This window comes from Anomaloglossus baeobatrachus, chromosome 6 (genome assembly GCF_048569485.1).
Source record: "Anomaloglossus baeobatrachus isolate aAnoBae1 chromosome 6, aAnoBae1.hap1, whole genome shotgun sequence".
Taxonomy (NCBI): Eukaryota; Metazoa; Chordata; class Amphibia; order Anura; family Aromobatidae; genus Anomaloglossus; species Anomaloglossus baeobatrachus.
The window spans coordinates 490,007,669-490,026,865 of NC_134358.1; the positions used below are offsets into that span (position 1 = coordinate 490,007,669).

The 19,197-nt window shown below is 41.8% G+C and overlaps 1 protein-coding gene across 2 annotated transcripts in view; it reads right to left on the minus strand.

Moving 5' to 3' along the window:
• Nucleotides 1–4,887: 4,887 nt before the first annotated feature.
• The window catches only part of LOC142243456 (mitogen-activated protein kinase kinase kinase 3-like), a 173,107-nt gene continuing 158,797 nt past the window's right edge, over nt 4,888–19,197 (minus strand). Inside the window, exons 13-18 of one of the 2 annotated variants that reach the window (XR_012724376.1) lie at nt 15,153–15,301; nt 13,217–13,348; nt 11,005–11,134; nt 7,582–7,759; nt 5,420–6,231; nt 4,888–5,338 (exon numbers count right to left, since the gene is read on the minus strand). Coding sequence is in view for 1 of the 2 variants with exons in the window: in XM_075315399.1 (XP_075171514.1) it covers nt 6,003–6,231; nt 7,582–7,759; nt 11,005–11,134; nt 13,217–13,348; nt 15,153–15,301 (818 nt within the window). In the remaining variant the exon portion in view is untranslated. Of the gene's footprint in view, nt 6,232–7,581; nt 7,760–11,004; nt 11,135–13,216; nt 13,349–15,152; nt 15,302–19,197 lie in introns of both variants that reach the window. The other variant, XM_075315399.1, reaches the window with a different exon arrangement.

Below are 19,197 nucleotides of genomic sequence, written 5' to 3' on the forward strand. Positions count from 1 at the left end.
GGTTGGATGGGATCATGTATGGCGAGATTTTGTCCAACAACCTCCTTTCCTCAGTAAGAGCATTGAAGATGGGTTTCCAGCATGACAATGACCCAAATCACACATCCAGGGCAACTAAGGAGTAATTGCGTAAAAAGTATTTCAAGATCCTGGAGTGGCCTAGCCACTGTTCAGATTTGAACCCAATAGAAAATCTTTGGAGGGAACTGAAACTCAACGTTGACAAGTGACCGCCCCGACTCCTCAAAGATCTGGAGAAGACCTGTATGGAGGAGTGCATCAAAATCCCTGCTGCACTGTATGCAAACTTGGTCAAGAACTACAAAAAACGTCTGACTTCTGAAATTGCAAACAAATGTTTCTGTACCCAATATTAAGTTCTGTTTTTTATTGTATCAAATACTTATTTTATGTTATAAAATGCAAACTAATTATATAAAAACCATACAATGTAACCTTCTGTATTTTTTTTTATTCTGTATGTCACAGTTGTAGAGTACCTATGATAAAAATTACAGACTTCTCCATTTTTTGTAGTTGGGAAAACTTGCAAAATTGGCATGTATCAAATACTTATTTTTCCTCACTATAGATCTTGCCAGTTCTCTTGAAATTTTTATCTACTTTAGTAAATTCTTCCAACATTAAAAAATTCTGGAAATCATTCCCAGGACTCTCATTGTGCCAACCAGAAACGTAAGAATAAACTGACAACTGGGTGTTACAAGTTGAGGGTACGTCTCCACTTTGACATTAGCCAATCAGCGCTGACAGTGTCAGATTCTGTAGGGACACCCCCTTTAACAAGAGGAATGATATTACCCAGATATCAATTTAGTTATAAATATACCAGAGTTGTTAGAAAAGCTTCTCCAGAATTATTTTTTGTAAAATGTAAGTATTTACTAAAAAAAAACATTATAGGAGTGCAGATAGATCATCTTTAAATAATATTATGTTGTTTGAGTCTTTGATTTGCCTTTTTTCTCAAATGTTGGATTAGTTATTCCTTAACACTTTGCCTAGAAAATCTCCATACTTATATACCATCATTATAGAGCCAGTCAATTCTCAGTGTTATCTAATATTCCAAGAGTCATTAATGGCAGTCACCGTGAAAATACCATCCCCACCTTCAAACATGGCGGAGGCAGCATCATGCTGTGGAGAGGCTTTTCTTCATCAGTGACAGGGAAGCTGTTCAGAGTGGATGGCAATATGGATTGAGCTAAATACAGGGCAATTGTGGAGGAAAACCTCAAAATACTTGAGACTGAGGTGTAGATTCACCTTCCAGCAGGACAACGACAGTAAACATACTGCCAGAGCCACAATGGATGGTTTAGATCAAACCATATTTGCGTGTGAGAATGGCCCAATCACAGCCCAGACCTAAATCCCTTTGAGATTCTGTAACAAGACTTCAAAATTGCTGTTCACAGACGCCTCCATCCAATCTCACTGAGCTAGAGCAATTTTTCAGAGAAGAATAAGCAAACATTTCAGCCTCTAGATGTGCAAAGCTGATAGAGATATACCCTAAATGACTTGCAGCAGTAACTGCAGCTAAAGGTGATCCTACAAAGTATTGACTCGGGGGGGTTTATTACAAATGCACATCATAATTTCAGATTTATATTTTTAAAATATTTAGAAAACCATGTATAATTTCCTTTATACTTCACTAATAATTGTTACTTTGTGTTGTATATAACATAGCAACCCAATAAAATACATTTAGGTTTGCGGATGGAATGCGAAAAAAATGGGGAAATGTTCATGGAGCATGAAAAATTTTTAAAGGCACTGTATATCCCCTTCTCCTTTTCATAGCAAAACTATGGTGGGAGATTGGGTCTCAGACATTGAATGTTATAATGGTTTATATCACAGTTGACACTGGTAGGCCAGTTTCACACATCTGTATTTCACACAATATGTAAAACTGATGAGTTTGGGTTTGAGCTCATACATGTCGGTGTTTTTACGTACAAGTAAAACTGACCGAGCTTTCTCAGTCATTTTTGGTCAGAGTTGCTTATGAGTTTGGTCGGAGTGTCATCAGTTTTATCCTGTATATGACAAAAAATCTATTCTTTTCGTATGTAACAGTCAGTGATAATCAGATGGCACTTAGATGCCATACAAGTGCTTAACGTTTTTTTTTTCAATGACCCATAGACTCACATTGCTGATTTTGATCAGACACTTGGACCAATACCACACAGAAGTCGGTGAGTGTGCGGGGACTGCTCGGTCTGTGAAAAATCACGGCTAGGTGAACAGCCCTATTATTATAGGTAGGAGTGACCTCCGTGAAGAACACAAATATGAACTTGTATGTAAAAATCGAATATCTGAATAAGATCTTAGGGGACCTGCGGCTAGTCCATGCCTCGTAGTCCAACAAACACAGATGTGAAAGCCCGATCTTATCCTACACAAGTCCATATATCATGAAACAACCGCTTTAAATTCTGCCCAGAAAGAGTCAACATTATGTTACAATCATTGTGGTGTGTCCTATTAAATATTTTTTTATTTATTATTTTTTTCTGAAAATACTTACTGGTCCAATTTAAAGGCTCAGTAATAAACAATTTCAGGATCTGTTATGCAATTCAAAAACAACAATTTTTCGGTCAGGGGTTTATGAAAAAGATAAACTGACTAACACAAGTTATTAGGTATTTCAAGCGGTAAAGCTGTGGTGAGCAACAGCAAGCCTTTGCATATGGTTTCTATAAGAGACATTATATAACCTCAAAGATGCGGCTATTTTTCGGGTTTTTGGAGATTTTTTTTTTTATTTCCTGTGCCCAACAGAGTCATAGCTGCTTAGATTTTCAAATGATTTACCCATTAAAGAACATTTTTTTTGTGGAATGTGTTCCATTTTTTAATATTGCCATTTTGGGGTGAATATAATTTGTTGAAATGTTTTTTTTTTGGGGGGGATGAGAATGAAAACAAAAAGAAAAAACTGAATCTAAGATATTAAAGGGAAACTGTCAGATCCAATATGCACCCAGAACCACGAGCAGTTCTGGGTGCATATTTCTAATCCCTGCCTAATAGTCCCTGTATACACTAGCATAGATAAAGAGATCTTTAGAAAAAGTATTTTTAAAGATCTTTTACCATATGCTAATGAGTGCGGGGACTAGTCCCCTGGGCGTTACATCCCCTGGCCAGTCGGCTCTATTAGCATGTTAGTACGTCCCTGTTGGTGTGCTATCATGCTAATGAATACGCAGCGTCAGAGGATGATCTCACTCACCTCTCCGCCGTCATCACGTCCCACGCTGGATTTCGGCTTAGTTCGCATGACCCCGATGTCTGGGTCATGCGCACTGCTTCAGTTTGAAGCCAGGACACGTACACCCGGCTTCATAGTGCGCATGACCGAAACTTCAGGGTCATGCGCCCTGAGCAGAAATCCAGCATCGGACGCGATGACAGTGGAGAGGTGAGTGAGATCATCCTCTGATGCTGCACATTCATTAGCACGCCCTCAGGGGTGTACTAACATCCTAATGGAGCCGACTAGCCAGGGAAGCAACGCCCTGGGAAATGGCCCCCTAACTCAATAGTGTATGGTAAAAGATCTTTAGAAATACTTTTTCTAAAGATCTCTTTATCTATGCTAGTGTATACAGGGACAGTTAGGCAGGGATTAGCAATATGCACCCAGAACTGCCTTTGGTTCTGGGTGCATATTGGACCTGATAGGTTTCGTTTAAAGGGAATCTGTCACCAAGTTTTTGGACTATAAGCTGCAGCCACCAACAGTGAGCTCTTATATACAGCATTCTAACATTACGTATATAAGAGCCCTGGCCGCTGTGTAGAACATAAAAAACACTTTATCATACTCACCTAAACCGGTCGCTGCGGTGGATGTGAGTCAAATGGGAGTCTTCGTCCTCTGGTGCCGGTGCCTCCTCTTTCGGCCATCTTTGTCCTCCATCTTCTGAAGCCGCGGTGCATGATGCGTCCGACGTCATACACACTCGCCAGCATTCAGGTCCTGCACAAGTACACTTTAATCTGCCCTGAGCAGGGCAGATCAAAGTATTGTAGTGCGCATGTGCGAGACCGGCGAGTGTGTATGATGTAGACGCGTCATGCACACAGGCTTCAGAAGCGGGACAAAGATGGCCGAAAGAGGCGGTGCCGGCACTGAAGGACGAAGACGCCCATTTGAGCCAACTCCACCGCAGCGACCGGTTTAGATGAGTATTATAAAGTGGTTTTTTTATGTTATAAACAGAGACCTGCACTCTTATACGCAGCATGTTAGAATGCTATATATAAGAGCCCACTGGTGGTGGCCGCAGCTTATAGTCACCAAATCTGGTGACGGGTTCCCTTTAAAGTGAGGAGATTGATGTTCTCCACCAATGGTTATAATCATATAATTTACAGAGAAAAACTAAGCATAGATTTGAGATCAGCACACTCAAATTAAGTAAGAACAAGTGTTTTTGTGAATGCAATAAAAATTTTGTTCCCTAGTGTTATTAGTCTCTCTCCTGCCACTGATCACATAGGCATAGATGTAGTGACCACAGGATTAGCATGACCGATATATCAGTCATGGAGTGTAAGAACTTAAAGGGTTATTAGCTAATCAGGAGAACTATACTACATCTCTAATTGGAGGTATGTGCGAATAATATTATTATTATTACATTATTATACATTTTAGACCATATTGGCCATGGCAGTGGTATAAACTGGCCATATATGATATATGTTCATTGTAAGGATGAATAATCTAAGAACTTTCTTGGACTATAGGAAGATTTAAATACACCAGACATTTTTCCAAATAATAGTCTGTTATTAGTCGACTAAATAATCATTGTACAATTTTGACTAATATTTTGTGTGTAATAATTCATTTTGAAATGATGTGAATGGGCATCTTCAGTGTTGAGAGGTTGCAGGTGTTTTGACTCGGATTCAAACAAATGCCTGTGAGGTTGTTGAGTTCATGTTTGGAGACCAGCGGCAGGACCGGAAATCGCACCTTATAGGCGGACTGTGAAACTTGAAAGTTTGAGGCCGGCCTAAGAGAACCTACTGGATCTGAAGACACAGCATTGAAAGTATATAGACCAGAAATCGCACCTTATAGGCGGACTGTGAAACCTGAAAGTTTGAAGCCGGCCTAAGAAAACCTACTGGATCTGAAGACACAGCATTGAAAGTATATAGACCGGAAATCGCACCTTATAGGCGGACTGTGAAACCTGAAAGTTTGAGGCCGGCCTAAGAGAACCTACTGGATCAGAAGACACAGCATTGAAAGTATATAGACCGGAAATCGCACCTTATAGGCGGACTGTGAAACCTGAAAGTTTGAGGCCGGCCTAAGAGAACCTACTGGATCTGAAGAGACCGGAAATCGCACCTTATAAGCGCACTGTGGAACTTGAGCCTCAGAGAACCTACTAGATCTGAAGACACTGCACTGTAGTTTTGGAGACCCACGGCAGGATCGGAAATCGCACTTTATAGGCGCACTGTGAAACTTGAAAGTTTGAGGCCGGCCTAAGAGAACCTACTGGATCTGAAGACACAGCACTGAAGGTTTGAGAAGCTGGCACACAGTTTAGGGCATGGCTGTTGCTCATCACAGCTTTACAGGCACTAACAGTGTTTCATCAATATAATCAAATACTTTAATTCAAAACATACAAAAGTTTGGGACATAATTGTTCTTGGTTCTTCTGTTTCTGTCCTTCCTCCGGATCTGGGATATTGTGCAATAGATGTTCTCCTAATTGTTGCAGTATGTAGCTGATACAATACAGTCTCCTCCAATAGTGTTTAAGAAGCCACAGAAAAGTCCAGAAATTAATTTTCCCAGAGCTGATCTGCTTGGCCTCTTGAGGAATGCAAGTAGTAGAGACATGGAGGTCTTTCAGGGCTTCTCTGTGCATTTCATAATCCTTCATTTTGTTTATATTCTCTACAACGATGAGTAAAACAAATTAAATACTATGACTAACAAAAGGATGCCTTAAAAGTTCCTCAGCGGTAGGCCTCCTTTTTTCTTCCACAAATATTTGTTTCATGAAGTCCCTACAAGAGTCTGAAACACTGTCCGGAAGCTTTGGTTTTGTTGGTTGTGTAGCAATTTTGAAAATGGCGGCCATTGCTTCATACTCTGCCCATGGGGGTTTCTCTGTGAGCATTTCCACAACTGTGCAGGCTACACTCCTTTAGGATAGAAAGAAAACAGAAAATTAAACCATTAATCTGAAATATCCAAAATTCAAAATGGCTGGTGACTCAAAATTTTGCAAATATACTTGCTAACATATTGTTATAAAATGGAATCTGTCAGCAGGTTTTTGCTATGTAATCTGAGAGCAGCATAATGTAGGGGCAGAGAGTCTGATTCCTGTAATGTGTCACACGCTCAGCAACTTTAGTTACTTTAGTTTACTTTAGTTACTTTACTGAAACTGTACTTTCAGTACAATCAGTGTTTTATCAGCAGAAGATTATCAATGCACGACTAGGTGTATAACTCAAACTCCACCACCGATTGAGAGATTGCTGACAATGTACACAGGAAGCAGTGGTGTGGGCGGAGTTATATACAGCTCAGCATTCTACGCAATGCTACATCTACAGCAGAGAAAACAGGGATTCTATCAAAACTGCATCAAGCAAGTGAGAAGTCACAGAAATCAGGCTCGCTGCCTCAATATCATGCTGCTCTCAGATTTATAAGAAAAATCTTGCTGACATTGTTTTTATTCTGACCCCTTTTTGCTAACCTATAAAACAATGGTTTAAGCCAAACAAAGCGAAAAAGTAGTCAAATATGTTTATTTTATTCTGCATTCACCTACGATATTTCAGCTTTGGGCACGCTATAATGAGAGAGGAGATTGAAGGAGCTCAATGAATCTGTGATTGTGATCAGAGGTCTTTTCTAGGCCGTCATTTTTGGCAAATTTGCCGTTTACTAAAAGAATAAACTAAGTTATTATTTTAAAGTGTTCTCCAGGGCTAACATATTTATGACCTTTCTACAGGATAATCAGTATCAGATTGGTGGGGTTCAGACACACGGCACCCCCACCGGGCATCTGATATCTGCTCCATCAGTGGCCGGATGTAAGAAATATAAGGAACACAACAGATGGTACATTGGTTACTGCCCGCTGCAGAGTCCGGTTCATCTCCCAGTCTTGAGAAACGCTGTGTAGACGTATAATCACTCATGATGTTTTAATTGGCATTTATACATATTTGCTTTTCTTATAAAAAACCCTATAAGCAACTAATAACTACTGGGTACATAAGAGATTCATGGAAATAAATAAAATATTATTTTATTTGAAGATTATTCAAAATTGAATAAAATCAAGGATAAACAAAGTTCCTATTTTTGTTGATCAATATTTGTTTTTCTTGTCTCTTTTTGTCATGTATGGGGTCTATATAAATATCTGTCAGTTGAGCATTTCTGCTATGTGGACACTGTTCCTACTTATGAGCCCAATTCTCACGTTACTTCCATAAATCTCTCATCTGGGATTTATCTTCAGTACCTACCACACATCCGCTTTCCTTCCATATCCTTCTCCACTGATCACCTCTGGACTCATCCAGTATGGGGTCCCTGTCACAGATTTAATTCCGGTCCCAGACATGCAGATGGTTTGGATGCGTTTGCTGGCCCCAAAGTCACCAAGTTTTACATTCCCAGCTGAGTCTCTTAAAATGTTGGCACCTGCAAACAATGGATAAAACATCTGTATGATAAATGGCTCTGAAGATAATCCAGTCTCTTGCATTGTTATATGTGAGTACGCGCTTTGGAAATACAGGAAACAACCAGGCAAGATGCCATAGATCAACACCGCTCAGCGAGCCAGAATTTTATCTCGCTAACTCAGCCTTCCTGTGGTATCTCTCACTTCTTGTCTGAAAACGTTTCTTGTATCTCATCATATACTGTATTTCTACTCGAATATCTAATCTCATTTTGGTTATAGTGGTTGTTATAGAACTAACTGAAGATAGTTATTAAAGGGAACTTCTCAGGTCCCCTGTGCACCCTATAATCTCACTCTAACAGTCCCAGCCTATAGGAACACACAAACAGATCTTTAGAAAAGGTATTTCTAAGGCTAGGTTCACATTTTCATTAAATTGTATCAGTCACAATCCGCGGCTCTGGTAAACAACGGAATCCGTTTAGCGGATTCCGTTGTGTCCCATAGACTTGTATTAGTGGCGGATTACGACTGATTACCTTGCGTTTCATCCGCTGCGTCTCGGTCAGTCGTCTGACCGCCGGGTGGAAACAACGCAGAATGAGATGCTAGTTGCAGGGGTGTTAGTTCACTGGCTAGTGGGCCCACTTAGCTTGTTATCACGCCCCCTGTGGGTGTGCTAACATGCTTTACAACAGCCAGCATCATGGTGGTGTGATACAAAGCCGGGCATGTGCGTGGCTTTGTATTCGTGAGCGTTCAGCTCCTTTGATGCCAGGTGCACGCGTCCCGGCTTCAAAGACGCTCACTGCCCAAGATCAGAAGTCGCCCGGTCATACGCACTATTCAGAACACGGATGTGTGTCCTGGCTTCAGAAAGGAGTAGTGCCTATGATCACAATTGCGGATGACTTCCGATCATGGGCAGTGAGGCTCTTTGAAGCCGGCACGAATACACTCAGCATCAAAGAAGCTGAAAGCTGACAAGTACAAAGCCGCAAGCATATGCAGATATGTATCACGCTGCCATGACTCTGGCTGTTGTAAAGCATGTTATCACGCCACAGGGGTGTGCAAACATACTAAGTGGGCCGACTAGCCAGAGAACTAACAGCCCTGCGACTAGTCACAGCCCTTATTAGCATCTTATAAATGGTCTTTAGAAATACTTTTGTAAAGATCTCTTTATGTATGCTACTACATGCTGGGACAGTTCGAGAGAGACTCTAGATACGTGCACAGAACTAATTGTGGTCCTGGGTGCACTGGGGACCTGACAGGTTTCCTTTAAAGTATGTATTTTCCTTTGAAAGGGGGTCCAAAGACAAAATGGACTTTCATTTAAATCTCTATATGATGCCATAATCTAAGCTACTTTCTAATATACTTGTATTAAAAATTCCCTACAGTTCCCTAACTACAATATATATCTACTATTCTATTCTTTTCCCCTAGTTCCTGTCTGTTGAAGATTTGTTTGAGAATCCCAGTGCATGCTGGGATATGCAAACAAAGTGTCAGCAGTGGGCAGAGTCTGTGGCAGTGACCGCAGCGTCAAAGAGGGGGCAGAGGCTGCGGTCACAGCCATAGAGCAGAGAGGGATACCCTGGGGAAAGCAGAAAGGTCCCTGAAACGAGTGTCACGATGATGCTTCATTTCAGGGAGGGGGTAGAGTCTGCGGTCAATGGCACAGATTCCCTGATTACACTTCGTTTGAGTTATCCCAGCATGCACTGGGATTCTCATATTAATCGTCAACAGACAGAAACTAGGAAAAAAATAGAACAGTAATTAGATAGTGTACTTTTTAATTTGTAATACAAATATACTAAAAAGTGGTTTAGATTATATATTTATAGTATCAAATAGATAGGTTTTTTTGCCTTCGGACAACCCCTTTTAAATTAAGACACAATCATGTAAAAGGACACAGAATGAATAATGATTCCATAATATAAGTATGGCTTATGTAATAACCAAAAGCAATGTTGATAAAAATCCAGGGTGATGATGAGGAGATCAATTATCTGGTGTATTAGTGTAATTTACATTTAATAAGACACTGCCATTTACAGCAGTATGTATTATTAAAAAAAGAGGAAACATATCAAGGAATTCAAAGTTGTAAGATTTCCCCCAGAACAGCTTCCCCTCCAATTCTTATACAGAGAACTTATGCACATATGTACATTTAGGCTGCTCTGCATAATTAATCCTGTGGTCACGGCCACCTTGGTAAAGACCTTTAAAAGTAGCACTAAATAATAAAGGCCCATATCTTTTTAACCATTTGAGGGATTTTAGAAGCACAAAAACAGAATACTCAGAAGAACAGCAGGAACAAAAACTGGTGAAATTTCACATGATGACAGGTCCACTTAAGGATTATGTATATCGTTGCATATTTTTTATTTTTATTTCATAGGAAGTATTTTGTGGAAAAAAAACATTCTTATAATTGAATCTGATAAAAAAAAAGTGAACTGTTTTGCTTCTGTAGCTTGCATGCATTACAATACACTGCAAGCTGCTCAACACCATTCAGTGTCAAATCCTGACAGCTGGACTCCCAGTCAGCTCAGTCCATCCTGTATTCTCCTGAATCTAACCTCAATTAATTTTGATTTAATATGAACAGATTGGAGATAAGATTTGCATTCAGGAGAAGACAGAAAAGGCTGAAGACTGAGCTGGTGGAAACCTTGCCTTTCTTGACTGATAATGACCAGCATTAAACAGCTTTCGGGATAAAAAATCAATATGAATAAAAAATTACAATTTCAAATATTACAGACTTTTTCTTTCACATGATACATGCAATAAAAAGATGCAAACGTGGCTGTAGCCTTTATAACTGCAAAGAAAGCTAATAAAGCCTTTGGAATAACAATTCCCTTTTGAATACTAATAACATGTGGTGTGATTTTTAGCTCAGCTCAGTCCTAATAGATATACATCTAACTAAACTGATAATACACACAAAGTTGTTCATGTATTTTATTGAGCACAATGAGTAAAGTGAACACTTGACCTTATTATTGGACAAAAAAGATCAGGCTGTACCCTGTACTTTAACATTCTGCATTATCCCTTCAAGGAGTGGGTTCCCAAGTCTTTCTTTTTCCTATCATCTGCTTGAACCAAAACAACAAAGCATACGTCTAGATGGGGTTAATCATATGAATACAGAGAACCCAAACCAAGGGGATGAGCGAGGAGAGTCTAGGCACTGCAAGTTGAATGCAAAATTGTCACTCACCTTTAATATCTCTATGTACAATCATATTGCTATGCAAGTATGAAACTCCTTGAAGAATCTGTCGTGTATATCGCCGGGTAACATTTTCCGTTAGTGCACCATATGCTTTTAGTTGATCCTTAATAGAACCCTATAGAACAATGAAATAAAGATACAAGTAAATATCATCTAAAAAATATCCAATAAATCAATAGACTTAAAGAAAAAAACCCATTTCAGATAGTAAAGCGATGCTTTAAGTGATTTTATCCTATAAAATATTCTTATTCACATAATAGTCGGTGGTACTCTATACAATGCTACCGTCTACAGCGTCCCAGACTCCCTACCGTCTACAGCGTCCCAGACTCCCTACCGTCTACAGCGTCCCAGACTCCCTACCGTCTACAGCGTCCCAGACTCCCTACCGTCTACAGCGTCCCAGACTCCCTACCGTCTACAGCGTCCCAGACTCCCTACCGTCTACAGCGTCCCAGACTCCCTACCGTCTACAGCGTCCCAGACTCCCTACCGTCTACAGCGTCCCAGACTCCCTACCGTCTACAGCGTCCCAGACACCCTACCGTCTACAGCGTCCCAGACACCCTACCGTCTACAGCGTCCCAGACACCCTACCGTCTACAGCGTCCCAGACACCCTACCGTCTACAGCGTCCCAGACACCCTACCGTCTACAGCGTCCCAGACACCCTACCGTCTACAGCGTCCCAGACACCCTACCGTCTACAGCGTCCCAGACACCCTACCGTCTACAGCGTCCCAGACACCCTACCGTCTACAGCGTCCCAGACACCCTACCGTCTACAGCGTCCCAGACACCCTACCGTCTACAGCGTCCCAGACACCCTACCGTCTACAGCGTCCCAGACACCCTACCGTCTACAGCGTCCCAGACACCCTACCGTCTACAGCGTCCCAGACACCCTACCGTCTACAGCGTCCCAGACACCCTACCGTCTACAGCGTCCCAGACACCCTACCGTCTACAGCGTCCCAGACACCCTACCGTCTACAGCGTCCCAGACACCCTACCGTCTACAGCGTCCCAGACACCCTACCGTCTACAGCGTCCCAGACACCCTACCGTCTACAGCGTCCCAGACTACAGTCTACAGCGTTCCAGACTACAGTCTACAGCGTTCCAGACTCCCGTCTACAGCGTCCCAGACTCCCTACTGTCTACAGTGTCCCTGACTCTCTAATGAGCAGATTCTTTGTTGAATCTTCAGCGTTCTGTTTTTCTTGGATCTGACTTATGAATTTTACAGTTTTATAGAGTAGTAGTTTAGTAATCACTTATTGGAAATATGTGCCTTTGAAGTTCAGCATGTGACTGACCACATAAGCAGGTTTTCATTTTCACTTCATAAATCCAATGAGTAGAGAACATTTCCCCAAAAAAACAAATTCTTCATAAGTCCTGCCAAAATAAAAGTACGGACCATAGAGTCAATATATGTATCAGCTAAACCATCTGTGTGCTTTTCTCTTCATGTATGATGCTGCTTAATAAAGTGATCACTGATATTCTACGGGTGACAGTTCATTATTTTATAGCTTTGTCGGTAAAGTAAGCAATTGCAAACCGTTTATCTCAGTTAGATCTGCAATTAGTGGATTTGTTTGATGCCATCTTTTTAGTCTATGTATCTTCTAGCTGTTTCCTCCAAAGTAAATATCTAAAGCTTCCCCATTTACAGTTGTAATGCATTCTAAAAGGATCAAACTAGCCCATCAACATACTAGACCAATGGTTCCCAAACTCCAGTCCTCACAACCCCCAACAGATCATGTTTTCAGGATTTCCTTAATTTAGCATAGGTGATGCCTTCATAATGATTCCATCACCTGTTCAATAGTAAGTAAACCCTGAAAACATGACTTGTTGGGAGCCATGAGGACTGGAGTTTGGGAAACACTGTACTAGATGATTTCTGGTGGGTCAAATTGTTGACAAAATATTGGATCTTTGAGAAGACAACCCTACATGAAGTTGACTTGAGTTAGACCAATTTCTTCTAATCTGATTCATAATGAGCCATTTCTCCTTACTCACGGCACAGTGATAACAATGAAGTTTCCTATGCAAGTAAGTGGATGAATGTATGGTTTCTATAACATGAAGTTAGGCCCTAAGAATTATTTCATCTGGTCAGCTCGAGAAACCCCAATTTCACATTGCAGGTTTGTCATTTTAGTAATTATCATCTCACCCCTGGCATGTACTCCACAAAAATGGAAAGCTTCTTCTCAGTAGGGTCCCGCAAACAACCGTAATACTGAACTATTCTTCCATGTCTATGAATCTTCAGCAGCTGGATCTCACATTCAAGAGCATTCACCTCCTGCAACCAAAATAGACATTCTTGTAACGCTTCCAAAAAAGAGGTTTTCACACAGAGACATGAAGGCCGCGGATAAATCTTTCCCAGGACTTCTTTTATTGAGGTTATATTACAGAATTATATAAACAGTTAATTTTAAAACAATTAATACAACATTAGAAGTAATGTACTTTCAAACAGCAAATACGTAAATGGCCCCATGCACAATAAACTAAGGCCAGCTGAACCCACAGATATCGACAGTCCAATGTCTATGGGGGTCTTCCAACTCTCCACAGACAGATGATGTCAGGGACGAGAAGGATCCAGCATGTGCCATTTCGGACTTCCAAATCTTTTGTTCTTTAAAAAATAAGCTGCCCAAGAAATGTGGAAGTAGCTCTCTCATAGAGAAGGCAAGTGAGCTTGGCAGAGAGAGTGTTCCTGTGTATGAAAGGGTCAGGAGATATAGCCAACTGTTATCTAAGGCCCCCTTCACACGTCCGTGATTCTGGTACACATGACGTCTGTTTTCGTATGTACCGGAGACATGGACATACGCAGACCCATTAAAATCAATAGGTCTGCGCACACATCCGTGTTTATTCATGGATGTGTGTCCGTGTGACGCACACACGTGTTCTGCAAGGAGACAAGTCAGTTTTTCTCTGGCAGCACTGATGTTACACGGACCACACATTGATGTGATCCGTGTGACACGTACTGGAGAAAACACGAGTCTGAAATAAAATGATTTTCCTATTCAACTGTCTCCAGCACTGATGTCTTCAACACTACTGTCACTTGCTTCCAAGCCCGCTCATTATGCTCATGAATATTCACTGTACCGCAGACCCTGAAGCAGCAGCCCAGAAGACAGCAGTGTCAGAGACAATGAGTAAAAAGTTGTTGATTTCTGTGTGCTACCATGAATAGCACACTGAGAACACACGTGTGCCAAAATCACGGCACACGGATGGCCATACAGACCTTCAACACGGACGGTGAAAAACGTGAGATTTTATCATGGACGCATGAAGGGAGCTTAAAGTGTATTGGGGGTTTTAAACGAAGCTTCTATTACAATTTTACACTTTGGAGTTTACCCAATGCATGTCACAAAAGTGTCCTTTTGACATCAATAAGCATTGTCCGCAGGTCATTCCTATACAGAGGCATCCCACAAAATAAGCAATATTGCATGCACTCCTTTCCACAAATTTTATTACAGACTAATTTCTCAAGATACAAAATTAAACACATCCTGATGGCAAAATCCTGAACAGTCTGCAATGCACATTACAAGCACTGGGTGGCTACACACAGACACATATAGCATTTACCATTTTACAGGGTTTTCTTTGCGTTGCATATGAGGTATGTTAATCAAAAAGGAATGGCAAGGAGTGAAATATCTATACTGTAGAATATATGATTTTTTAATCATTGGCGCCTATGGGTAATGTAAATAGCTGTATAGGCTGGTGTTAGAGGTACGTTTCCGAATATACCCATCAGACATACCTCTAATGGAAAGTTTACATTGGATGCAAACAAACAGCGGTGGCCAGTGACTAAGACAACCAGTTAAAGAGGCATGCCCTTAGTTTTTTCACCCTGCCCAGCTCAGCTATACTGACAGGTCTCTCCATATAGACACACGTACATAGCAGGAAACCTGCAAATCTAGGTACGTGTAGTGGGGAAACGCTGCCGGGGACCTGCCTCTTGGGCTAGTCTTGATAGTCTCCTCCATGGGTCCCTGCCCGTGGTTTGGGACAGCATGAATCAGCTGACAGGTGACCTGTAAGTAGAGTAATCTTACCTTGCTTGTTTCTTGACTGTCGGGGTCAAACGGCACCTGTTTTACAGCAAGTTCTCTACCAGTGTCCACATCGTAACACAGATAGACTTCTCCGAATGCCCCTCTTCCCAGCAGCTTACCCAACCTCCAATTCTCAGGAGCCTGTGGGGCTATAGGGAATAAGTGGGGTTATTATTATCAAGATTGGATATTATGGATTTATCAGATGCTGAACATAAACATACATTTGTGGGGTAATGACGTGTCAATTTATTTTCCCCAGAAATGTATTAAGCAACGTCATCTATGATCTTTATAATGTTTAGGTGACGATTTGGCACATATGTTTTGCACGGCACATTTTGATGAATTAGCTCCAATACAGAGAGAATACTGTTCATACTGCACTGTATTCATAGCAGTTGTTTTCTGCCCTACAACATCAGTTTATCATCCTTGTATACCATCATTATGTTAACTATACCTGTACTGACATTGCTGTGTGCATTACAGTTTAGCTTTACTACCTCAGTACTGTGACATAACTGTGAATATGATCTTTGTATTTTGAATATGTGTTAATTATCCCTGTCAAGTGATATCTCGGTGGTCATAAGCTGTCACAATGCTATGTTTTCCGTCTTTAAGAACTTTCATAATAGTGAATGGAAAGAAACTGCAGGCACTGCCACCTATCCTTTGACAGTGGACAATGATGGGGTCTTAGGCTATGTGTGCACGTTGCGTATTTGCATGCAATTACACTGCGATCTGCATCGCAGCATAACTGCATGCATCCTGCGTCCCCCAGCATAATCTATGAAGATTATGCAGGAGACGTGCGCACGTGGCGTCTTAGAGCGCACAGCTTAGGCTGCTGCCCAAAGCGCGCGTTCTAAGAAGTGACATGTCACTTCTTTCCTGCGCTCCACATGCAGCTCCCGCTCTGTCTATGGGAGGGGCTGCACTCAGAGCGCATGAAATAGGCTTTTTTTTTTTTTTTCATTACGGACTCTTTCTGCAGCGATTTGAAGCGCACATGTGCTGTTCAAATCGCTGCAGAAATTTCTGCAGGGCAGAACGCTACGTGCGCACATAGCCTTGTCCTCAGACAGGTGCATGTTCCAAAGCTGGATATATATCCATCAGACATTTATGGCATATTGAGGTATTTATCATAAATGTCTAACATAGGCGTACCCTTTTAGGCCCTGTGCGCACACTGCGTTTTTACCTGCGGGTTTTTTTTTGCGTTTTTGCTGTAGAAATTTCTTCAGAAAATAGTTGTAACCTTTCTGCAGACATTCTCTAGCAAAACCTATGGAAAAAAAATAGCTGTGCGCACACACACATTCTTTCTGCAGAATTTCTTGAGAAAAAGAATGTGCATGTCACTTCTTTTCTGCAGGTACCTGCTTTTTTTTGCCATAGATAATGGTAAAAAAACGCAGGGACCAACCTGGGGAAAAAAGGCATCAAATGGCATCAAAAACGAGCAAAAAACATGGTAAAAGCGCATGCGGTTTTTGGTGCGTTTTTTGACCGCAACTGCACTAATCTTTCAGATCAAGAAATGTCTTGAGAACAATCCTTTTTCTAGTGTGAACAGAGCCTAAAGGTCCAGTCACACTAAGCAACTTACCAGCGATCCCAACAACGATAGGGATCGCTGGTAAGTTGCTAGGAGGTTGCTGGTGAGCTGTCACACTGCGACGCTCCAGCGATCCCACCAGCAACCTGACCTGGCAGGGATCGCTGAAGCATGGCTACACGAGTTGCTGGTGAGCTCACCAGCAACCAGTGACCAGCCCCCAGTCTCCTAGTTACAGCACACATCAGGTTAATTAACCCGATGTGTGCTGCAGCTAAATGTGCACAGAGCAGGGAGCAGCGCACACTGAGCGCTGGCTCCTTGCTCTCCTACTTACAGCACACATCAGGTTAATTGCCTGATGTGTGCTGCAGCTAAATGTGCACAGAGCAGGGAGCAGCGCACACTGCTTAGTGCTGGCTCCTTGCTCTCCTAGTTACAGCACACATCGGGTTAATTACCTGATGTGTGCTGCAGCTACATGTGCACAGAGCAGGAGCCGGCAGCACAGGCAGTGAGAGCGGAGGAGGCTGGTATCAAAGGTAAATATCGGGTAACCAAGGACAGGGCTTCTTGGTTACCCGATGTTTACATTAGTTACCAGCCTCAGCAGAAGCTGGCTCCCTGCTCACTGCACATTAGTTGTTGCTGTCTCGCTGTCACACACAGCGATCTGTGCTTCACAGCAGGACAGCAACAACTAAAAAATGGCCCAGGACATTCAGCAACAACCAACGACCTCACAGCAGGGGCCAGGTTGTTGCTGGATGTCACACACAGCAACATCGCTAGCAACGTCACAAAAGTTGTTCGTTACCAGCGATGTTGCTAGCGATGTTGCTTAGTGTGACGGGGCCTTAAAGCACATAGCTAAGCGTTATAGTAAGGTTGTGCTCACACAAGCTAATATAACAAGGCCGAGTGCTAACCCAATGTGTACCCATAGTACACATTGGGTTACTAAGCCAAGAGCTTTGCTTATAGTTACCCTATGTGTACCTTGGCTATGTGTGCAGGGAGCAGGAAGCCAACTTCTAGAAGCTGCGGACGCTGGTAACCAAGGTAAATATCGGGTAACCAAGCAAAGCCTTTGCTTGGTTACCTGATTTGTACCTTGGTTACCAGCGTCCGCAGAAGCCGGCTCTCTGCTCCCTGCACATTCAGATCATTGCTCTCTTGCTGTCACACACATCGATGTGTGCTTCACAGCGGGAGAGCGACGACCAAAAAATGGTCCAGGACATCCAGCAACGACCGGTGACCTCACAGCAGGGGCCAGGTCGCTGCTGGATGTCACACGCAGCGACATCGCTAGCAAGATTGCTGTTGCGTCACAAAAAACGTGACTCAGCAGCGATGTCGCTACTGATGTCGCTTAGTGAGACGTGGCCTTTACTCTTTAGGCAGAGAAGGTTAGGCGTTAGCATTATTGTGGATATGCCTTGTGTTTATTGCCCATTGGCATCTATTAATTGTTTTAAACTTGTGTTTTTTGTGTCTTTGATAATTCAATAAATTTATTTATATGGTGATCCTTATGTATGTGCTTTTCTTCTTTTTGTTGAAATCAAATTTTTAAGTATGTCTTATGTCGCTCCCAGTTTATTTGGTAGTTCCCTTGTTTACATATCTCCTTAATATGCTTCGAATGGCAGTGCATTCAGATGGCACACACCCATTCAAGTCTATGGGTTTGTGGAAATCATCGGATTGCACTCGAATGACGTCCAAGCACAGTCCGATTTCCCCAGACTCGTAGAATGGAGAAGACGGAGAAATTGTGTTCTCCATCTTCTCCTCACCGGTCATACACTTCTCACCTCTGAGAGAATCGGATCACACTATGCTGACACTCTGATGAAATTCTGATCAGAGTTTGATCCGAGTGTCATTAACATAATCAATCTATACGACGAAAGCAAAAAAAGTAGGAGAGGGTACCACCTCCTATAGGCATCACCATAGGCCCACCAATTAGTGAATGGAAAGGATCAAGACAGAAATGCCCACAAAAATGGATCACCATAAAAATGAAGTTTATTGTTAAACTACGGACCACAAAACAGATAAAAACATTTCAAGGAAGCAAAATAGATGACACTGGTAAATCACATGAGATGTTTTTAAGAAGGAAGTGCATGCAAATATACCCATCGAGATACATGATGAATAATGAGGGTAAACCTAAAAATCAACAGAACCTGTGAACCAGTAGAAAAGTGATGGCTGTTGTTGGTCAAATGCAAAGGAATTAAGGACATATAGGTGAACCCAGGAATCAAGAGAATGTATCCACATGTTACGCCTCCACAAAATGAGGCTTCATCAGGGGAATGGTGCACAGGTCCTATTCATTTTTAGGTTTACTCTCATTAATCATCCCGTATCTTTAGGAGTATGTTTGCAAGCACTTCCTTCTTGAACATATCTCATCTTATGTACCAGTGTTTTCTATTCTTCCTTTGGATTTTTAAT